Below are 9,670 nucleotides of genomic sequence, written 5' to 3' on the forward strand. Positions count from 1 at the left end.
GGATATGGATGGACGGTCTAACGGATAAGAACGGACGTCAAGGACATGAACGGATTTTAAAAAAAGTTGTCCGTTAGGCATTCCGGTTCGAGATATTTGTGAAGGTGTAAACGAGGCTTCAATAAGAAATGAGATACTAGTAAAACAAAATTAATGTTTGCGTTAATACGTAAAGGTGTGCGTTATATCGCAAATGTTTGCGTTAGTTTCTAAAAAGAATGGTTTGCGTTATAACATAGGAAGAAATATTAAAAAAAAATTATGTGGCACTAATACGCTTTCTGTATATATACATATTTTAATTTCTTCTGTTAGGGACGACATCAAAAGATCCATGTAAGATAAAAAAAAAAAAAAAAAAAAAAAAAAAAAAAAAAACTTGGGGGTGGGGGTTGTTAAAACTCTTCAAGTTTTGTATATCTAAAATCGATTTTTACATATATCCCTATTGGTAAATCAAGTTTTCCCAAATTACGTGTAAGAGCGGGGGGGGGGGGGGGGGGGGGGGGTGTCAGTGAAAAAACTATGCGAATTTAGTTTGTTATCCTACACTGATATAGGAAGATGTGGTGTGAGTGCCAATGAGACAACTCTCCATCCAAATAACAATTTAAAAATTAAACCATTATAGGTTAAAGTACAGCCTTCAACACGGATGAACTTTTGATGTCATCCCTTTAATATCTAATACCGAATTCATGGTCTCGATATTTTTACCGTATTACCATATTCATTCACGTGCATAATCTGTTTATTTTCTTCAATAAACATTAATCACTATTGTCTATTGTCCCAAATTTAACCATAAACTTATGCTAAATTTTGGGTTTAAAGTTCATTCACCGAATTTCAAAGGCGGGAAAAGGTTTCTTTGTTTCTTGAATGAAAACTACTCTACGTAAATTGTAAACACATTTCACAAATGTTTGATATATACCGGGAATTTGGATTTTGTTTTGACATTTATAGCAGTGTACTCAAACAGACAAGATGTCAAATATTCTAGTGGGTAAGTTGATTAAACAAAATGATTTTTTCGTGTGAAAGAACTAGATTTTTTTTCATTTATGATAATTGCTATTGCCTAAACTAGCTTTCAGTAACTGCTATTACAATTACATAGATGTACTTTGTGTATTTTTTTCTGACCGTTTATCAAATAACTCACCAGATCGGCACACGGAAACATGAAAATAACTAAAATGTAAATAAAGTGATCGGCAAACAGAAACATAAAAATAAGTAAATAAACTTTATTTAGCAATGTTTATGTTTCCGTGTGCCGATCTGGTGATTTTATTTAGCTATTTTTATGTTTCCGTGTGCCGCTCTGGTGATTTGATTTGATTTAGTTATTTTTATGTTTTCGTGTGCCGCTCTGGTGAGTTTATTTAGTTATTTTTATGTTTTCGTGTGCCGATCTGGTAGGTTTATTTGGTTATTTTTATGTTTCCGTGTGCCGATCTGGTGAGTCTAGCCCACTGTATTCTACAGACCAATCAAATACTGAAAACAATATATGCAGCCAGACGTTTTTCCTTAAATGGTTCAGCTCCGAGTAAATAGCCCAAAATACAACAGCGAATAAAATTTCAAATAAAATGCAAAAAGGTAATCGTCACTGCAACATTTTTTACAATTAACACTTTCTGATATAGTCTAATCAGTCTTAAAGTTTGAAAACCATCGTCTCGTAGGAAATAAGATAAATCAATTTTCTGAATGTTGGAAAATTTCATTGACTGTACAATCGCTTGCTCAATTACTGTACAAGCACTTGGCCAAAATAATAAAATAGATTGCACATTTATTTCATTGTTTGCCAATTAAGCTTCTATCAAGTAAACCATTCTAACGCACTGTCCACACGTTGTTTTTCCATCTCAGAGAGACAGAAAATCTTAAATCAGTTTACAAGACAAAACAATGCAGCACAATGATAATAAATCTCGATTCAAAAGTAAGGCTCGTTACACAAAATTCAGTCAAATTAAGTCATTATTTTGAATAATCCATAAATTTTCAATATCTAAATTTTAAATTGACTGTACAAATTTTCTGATTTCAACTTTTATTCACAATAAAAAAAGTCGACATGCAGATTCTTTGACAGTTCCAGTTCTTTTAATGGTTTTAGAATTGAGATCTAAACCAATGTAACAACAATATACAAACTTTTAAGGTATTTTTTTTTTAAAAGTAAAGCTCGTCATGTTTAGCGCAGTAGATATGAAGTCCAGCGCTGGATATATACATAAATTCCACCGCTTTAAATTAAAAGTCAAGAGCTTGCGATGTAAAATGCAGTGCTGTGGATAAACATTTCGGCGATGAAATTTTTTTTTAACTCCAGTGCTACAGATGTAACTAGATATATAAAAAGTTAAGGTTCATGTGGAACCTATGGCTAAAATGGCCGTATTTTCACCTAAAATTTACTCTGAGTACAGGCAAACATGTGCATCTGGAAAGTTTTAAGGCATAGCATGCCCTAGATAAATAGAATTCAAATACATTGTAAGATTTAGAAAATTCATAACTTAACTGGATTTTGCCGTACACTTTTTTTCGTCCCTACAGAAGATGATAAGATTAAGAAACAGTCGAGTTTACCTTGATATGGTCCACTCAGGTACACAGTTTTAAAACAATTATTATCAGGCATCTATTGTCCACCTCGTGTCCATGTAACTCAATACCAGTCACTTCAATTGTTACCTGTGGGGAAGTTCTCAGTCTGTTTCCCCACTTAGTTTATTTTGGCACCTTCTGGAGGAATGAAAAAAATGCATGGCAGAATCCTGGTAAGTTTTTATTTTTGTCGAGTCTGCAACTTTTGTTGCAGAAAGCTCGACATAGGGATAGTGATCCGGCGGCGGCGGTATTAGCTAACTTATTAATAGCTTTATATTTTAGAAGGTGGAAGACCTGGATGCTTCATATTTTGTATATAGATGCCTTATGTTACGAAGTTTCCGTCAGTCACATGTCCAATGTCCTTGAACTCATTTTCGTCGAGCCTTCGACTTTAGTCGAAAAAGCGAGACTAAGCGATCCTACTTTCCGTCGTCGTCGTCGGCGGAGTCCACACATATTCACTCTGTGGTTAAAGTTTTTTTAGAATTTTAATAACTTTCTTAAACTATACTGGATTTCTACCAAACTTGTACAGAAGCTTGTTTATGATCATATGATAGTACCCAGAAGTAACTTTTGTAAAAATGAAATTCCATTTTTTCCATATTTTACTTATAAATGGACTTAGTTTTTCTGCGGGGAAACATTACATTCACTCTGTGGTTAAAGTTTTTAAAATTTTAATAACTTTCTTAAACTATCCTTGGTTTGTACCAAACTTGGACAGAAGCTTATTTATGATCATAAGATAGTTTCCAGAAGTAAATTTTGTAAAAAGATAACTCCATTTTTTTCTGTATTTTACTTTTAAATGGACTTACTATATATATTTTCTTCCAGTTAACATTACATACAGTCTACAGTTATTAAAGTTTTCAAAACATTTATTAGATTCAATAACCATCCTAGATTTTTACCAAACTTGGACAGAAGCTTCTTACAATCAAAAGATAGTATCAAGAGGAATATTTTTATTGGGGTTTTTTTTCCTCATTTTTGTTGAGCCTGCGATTTACAGCAATAGTAGGCGAGACATTGGGTTCCGCGGAACCCTTACAAATTTTCATGGTTCAGTGACCACTTGAAAAAAGTACAGATTTTTTGTAATGTTAAATTCTCTCTTACTATAAGTAATAGGATAAATATATTTGGCATGTGCTCACCTTGCAAGGTCCTCATGCCCGTCAGATAGTTTTCAGTTGACCTCGACCACATTTTATGGATCAGTGAACATGGTTAAGCTTTGGTGGTCAAGTCCATATCTCAGATACTATAATCAATAGGTCTAGTATATTCGGTGTATGGAAAAACTCTAAGGTGTACATGTCCAACTGGTAGGTATCATATGACCTTATCCTTTTTTTCATGGTTCAGTGGTTATATTTAAGTTTTTGTGTTTGGTCTGCGGGTAGATGTCATCTCACCTTGACCTCATTTTCATGGCACTTTTGCGCCTGTCCCAAGTCGGGAGCCTCTGGTCTTGGTTAGTCTTGTATTATTTTAATTTTAGTTTCTTGTGTACAATATTATTACTATGTATTATAGTTGAGTATAAAACATAAAGGCATGGGGGCTATTATAGTTGAGTATAAAACATAAAGGCATGGGGGCTATTATAGTTGAGTATAAAACATAAAGGCATGGGGCCGGGGCTATTATAGTTGAGTATAAAACATAAAGGCAAGGGGGTGGGGGTGAGCTATGGATTTTGTTTTGGAAACAAAAAATGTTTCCAGTTTTTGGCCCTGAAAAAAAATGTGTTTGTTTCACCCTCAGCTGTCACTATAATTATATATAATGCTAAAATTGATTGTCAGCAAAATTTGTCCTGGAAAAATCAATAGCCCACGCCCCTCTACCCCCCCCCCTTTTTCTTTCCCTAAAAAATGAAGTAAATAGTTGCTGCCTAATTCATTTGAAAAGGTCTTCCCGAATCGACTTGACGTACATAGAAATATTTGCCACTGGTCTTTACTCAAACAACGATTCACGCATAAATGCATGACTAAAAAAGTGTGGGGTAAATGATATCACTTAAAATAAATTTTAAAAAAACGTGACCCTATTCTTTTACAAAATACTCCTTGGAGAAGAAATACCATTTGAAACAAACAGAAAAGATAAAAATTTAGAGATCCCTAATAACTCAATCCTTTTTTTCGGCTGTAAGCACGCTGCTGCAGCTCACGTTTTCTAGTGCGTAATCGAGACATCTCTAGTATATTCAAACTACTGCAGATTATAAAAATGGCTTTCATAAAGTGGTAACCACTTAACTTAAAAAGGGGGAGGGTTATTTATTTTTTATCTGAGTAAGATTTTGTTTTCGCGCGTACGTTTTTATTCCTTTTTTTTCGATGCTGGTGATCAAATACATTTTTTTCAATATTTAACACTATAATGTATGGGGAAACTCTTTGATTCAGAATATTCATGATCATTTTTTTTTTTTTTTATCAAATTGGGGATCGGAATATTTCCATTCCCACCCCCCCTTTTTGAAGTCAAATGGTTGTTCCCTTACCGCTAGAAAAATTGTCCCAAAATTTTGAATTCAGTTCTACGTAATGAACATGTAAATGACACATAGTTTACAAGTGAGAACAAATCTTATGTACAGGTAGCTAAACAAGGTGTATAGATGTGAACAAATGTAATGTGAAACCAGTGCACACTACACTAAACTAATTGTAAACATGTTTACTCTACACGGCGTTTGGTGTGAACACGGCCTTAGTTTCTTTTGTTTAATTCGGAGTTAAATATGACGTCCATTATCACTGAACTAGTATACTATATATTTGTATAGGGGCTATATGAAGGACGCCTCCGGATGCAGGAGTTTCTCGCTGCATTGAAGACCTAATTTCTGTCAATAGGAATCTAATTGATAGGATTTTTCATTTGAAATCATACCACATCTCTTTTTTATAAACAATTCAAAAGTAAAACAAAGAATGGAAACTGAGAAGGTGTCAAAAAGTAAACAACCCTGCAAACGGCGAAAAACAGACCAAGCCAACCAAAGGGTCTTCAACCAGCGAGAAAATTCCATACGCGGAGAGCCGAATTTCAACTGGCCCTTAATTTATATACTAGTTGAGTAAACATATTACAAATGTACTAGTCTTGCAACCTTGCACAATAAAAGCTTACACTTACCGAAGTAGTCTATTAACCGGATTTGCAATAACATAAGCACCACGACAGGTGACACATGTGGAGCAGGCTCTGCTTACCCATCTTTTGCACCTGAGATTACCCCCGGTTTTTGTAGGTTCGTGTTGCTTAGTCTTAAGTTATCTATGTTGTGTCTTCTGTTCTCTTTTGCACCGGAGATTACCCCCGGTTTTTGTAGGTTCGTGTTGCTTAGTCTTAAGTTATCTATGTTGTGTCTTCTGTACTCTTTTGCACCGGAGATTACCCCCGGTTTTTATAGGTTCGTGTTGATTAGTCTTAAGTTATCTATGGTGTGTCTTCTGTACTAGTATTGGTCTGTTTGTCTTTTTATTTTAAGCCATGGCGTTGTCAGTTTATTTTCATTATCTATGAGTTTGATTTTCCCTCTGGTACCTTTTCGTCCCTCTTTTACAATTTTGATAAATAATTTGCCTTTTATGAGTTTAACTGTTCCTTTGGTATCGTTTGCCTCTCTTTTACAGCCTGTCGAATATTGAATATCGAATAACTAATCAACCGCATACTTATCAATACACGACATGGATGGTGGCCATGGGTTTAACGAACTTGATTTCCATGAGGGTTTTGTACAATCGGTTATTTATTATACCCCCGCTTTAAAAAAGGAGGGGTTATACTGTTTTACCTCTGTCTGTCCTTCCCTCAGTCAGTCCGTCCGTCCCACGAATATTTTTCGTCGCATTTTTTTCAAGAACTACAATACAAGGATTTCTGAAGTTTGGTTTCATGGTTTATCTAAGTCATCTATACCGTGTGATGCGTTTTCAGATTGATCACTTGACAACTTCCTGTTTACCGAACACTTGTATGATTATAGACATGATAGCCAAGTTGAAAATTTTCGTCACATTTTTCTCAGGAACTACAATACAAGGGTTTCTGAAATTTGGTTTCAGGATTTATATAAGTCAGCTATACAGTGTGATGCGTTTTAAGATTCATCACTTGACAACTTCCTGTTTACCGAACACTTGCATATTTTTACACTATTAATATTATCTACTTGCGGCGGGGGTAGCTCGCAGTTTATGTATATATTTTCAATATACTTTGACTTTGACTTTATTATTTCAGTGTTAAAATCAAAATGGTTCTTCATGGCGATTCTTTTGATGATGATTCCTCAGCCTGCTGTTAGCATTTCTGAGGAAATTGGAGAAGCAGTTACTTCTGGTCTTGAAGCTGGAAAGGAGATCGGTGAACTGCTTTCAAAAGGGCAATTTAAGAGTTCTTTAGTAAGGATCACAAGAGGAATAGGACCTTACCTTGGTGCAATAGGACCATTCGTAGGGATCGTTATGGCGTTAAATCCAATAGAGTCTGAAGAGTTGTCTTTCATGAAAGATATGATGAATAGTATCGATAATCGTTTGGATCAGGTAGATAATCGATTTAACGATATCGAACGATTGATTAAGTGGAATGTTGTTCAAATCAACTTCGGGCAGATAGAACAAAGGATAAAAGCAGTGTCACGTGAGTTCCAATATATTTACAATGTTCCAGAGGCTGCAGTACAAAACCGAAAGGAGCTGTATGAATGGAGTTATAAAAGTGATTATCAGAATAGTGGCACGAAGTTGTATCAAGCGATTGTCGAACGACAAGGTACATTTCAAGAAGATCTTGGTACTTCCGTTTTGAGATTTACCAAAAATAACCGGAAGATGACGCAGTTATTTCTGACCGGAGTAATGCAACTTCTCTTGCAAGCTGTTAAAGTAGAATTAGGGTATCTTTCGGTTAACAATTTTACACACAATTTGGATTACATGACTTCGGATTGGGAAAAAAGAATACAGGAAGTGAGTGATAAGTTCGAACAAATTGACAACCAGAGCGTAGTAAATTCTCACCAACAACTCGTAATAGATATTGACGAATATGGTTTAAAAAACAAAGGTCTGTCACATAAACTATTTGCAAGAGAACTATATGATCAGCTTGAAGAAAAATATTACTGGCGACACTGGATTGTTATCTCCTCTCGTCCAGTAGGAGATGCTGATCATTGTGGTAAGGTCGAAGAAGGTTTAATGAAAATGAGGACATATGGTAGAAACCTAGAAGTGGCAAGTGTGGACGAGAACCATCCAGTCATGGATATGTACTTGGCTGAGAAAGAAATGATATTGGTGAAAGTTTCAAAACGTAGTGGAAGTTGGTGGAGAGGATATAAGACCGTTCATCAACAGGCAGCTCAAATTTGTAATTATCTAGACCAAAGTCACTGTGGTGCTTCATTGGTTAGTGCTATCTCAAGTCATGCGTATGGTCACTATCACTATGAAGCTAAAGCTTTAAGATTTGAACAAGTCGTCAAAAATCCTTATTATACTCTCATAATGTGGGGTTGAAATTGTTGAAAATCTTGTCAATCCTATTATAAAATAAAAAATAATGATTTCATTTATTTGTTAATATTGCCCCATTCCATTTGTTTTGAATGGACAACAAAGGTACAAATATATGTTTCAGATGCATTTAGTCTGAGTATTTACTAAAAGGAGCATCCACCAGAGGCGAAGCTTCATTGAGGCAATGAGATAAATGCCTCACTAGAAATTTAACAAAACAAAATTAAGGAGGCTCGCGGGTAAAAAAATTCCGAAAAAAAATAAATATTTATCTTTCATTACAAATTTCATTTATTACCTTTAGTAGTAAAAATTGTTACTTTATCATATGATACAAAAATCTTTCCAAAAAAATCAATTCGTGTTGGCCCCAGGTGACATTTAAAATGTAGATATCAATGAAAAAGCTCCAAATTATCTCCCTTAGGTGCAAAAATGCCATTTTTTTGGCATCAACATTGAAATATTTAACTCATCGGTGACATATTTTTTTATAAGTGTTTTCAAATAAGATGTACATAAAATAGGAAATTGTGAAATTTAAGTGATTTCTGTAATTTAGTTTTTTTTTTTTTCGATATTACCTCTATTTCCCATATAAGTTCAACGGAAAAAATGTATGCTTCTTTCGATGGCAGATTGTGAGCGTAAATGAACGGTGACCCCATTTTTATTTCATTTTTCTATTAAGTATATGATAAAGTTCTTTATAGAAAAATATAGCGAAATCCTATATAAAATAAACAAAATTGATTAGACCCGCGAGCCCCCTTAAGGTAATGGACATTTGACTTCATTTTGTTTTACAAATGATAGAAACTGACACACTCGGTTCAACATTTAGATCAACAAGTCAACTCTAGTACGAGTATCCTGTAATAATATTATATTATAATTATAAATATCTAACAAATACAACTAATGAAAATTAAGATTATAAGGAAGTTCGCTTCTTTATTTTTAATTAAGTTAAACATGCCTTTTGGCTCGCCTTGGCCAGGAACATATATATTAACAATTCAATTCAATTCAAATCTTTATTGCCATAAAACTACATATTTATAGTATGTGACACAACACAACAAAATGAAAATAAAAAATAACAATATTAACATACTTTTCCCAGCCTTGGTGGAGTCTAAAAGCGAGACATACATGTAGGTATATATTGCTGTTTCCGAGGTAGGCAGCGGCAGCGTCAACAATGCGTTAGTTTGTGATTAGGTTTAGTTTATGGGAAACCAATGTTGATAGGTCAATGATGTTTGGAATTTAGTTGTGTAAGCATTGGCACATCTCACTACTCTGGAGATTATTTGGCCCTGCCCCCTCAGTTATGGTTTATTGAGTTTTAAGTTTTGCTTATAGTTTACATGTATAAGTTTGGTCAGTTCAGTTTATGGGAAGCCACTGCAGTTTTACATGTATTGTCACATCTCATTTCCATGTAGCCCTGTCCCCTCTGTTCTGGTATA

General features: G+C 34.5%; 1 protein-coding gene across 1 annotated transcript; it reads left to right on the plus strand.

The window, feature by feature from the left end:
• Window positions 1-878: 878 nt before the first annotated feature.
• On the plus strand, window positions 879-8,247 carry LOC134701940 (uncharacterized). The gene is made up of 2 exons (XM_063563047.1): window positions 879-1,009; window positions 6,913-8,247. The coding sequence occupies exons 1-2, from the start codon at window positions 991-993 to the stop codon at window positions 8,193-8,195; spliced, it is 1,302 nt and encodes a 433-aa protein (XP_063419117.1). The 5' UTR covers window positions 879-990; the 3' UTR covers window positions 8,196-8,247.
• The last annotated feature ends 1,423 nt before the right edge of the window (window positions 8,248-9,670 follow it).

This window comes from Mytilus trossulus, unplaced genomic scaffold (assembly GCF_036588685.1).
Source record: "Mytilus trossulus isolate FHL-02 unplaced genomic scaffold, PNRI_Mtr1.1.1.hap1 h1tg000373l__unscaffolded, whole genome shotgun sequence".
Lineage (NCBI taxonomy): Eukaryota > Metazoa > Mollusca > Bivalvia > Mytilida > Mytilidae > Mytilus > Mytilus trossulus.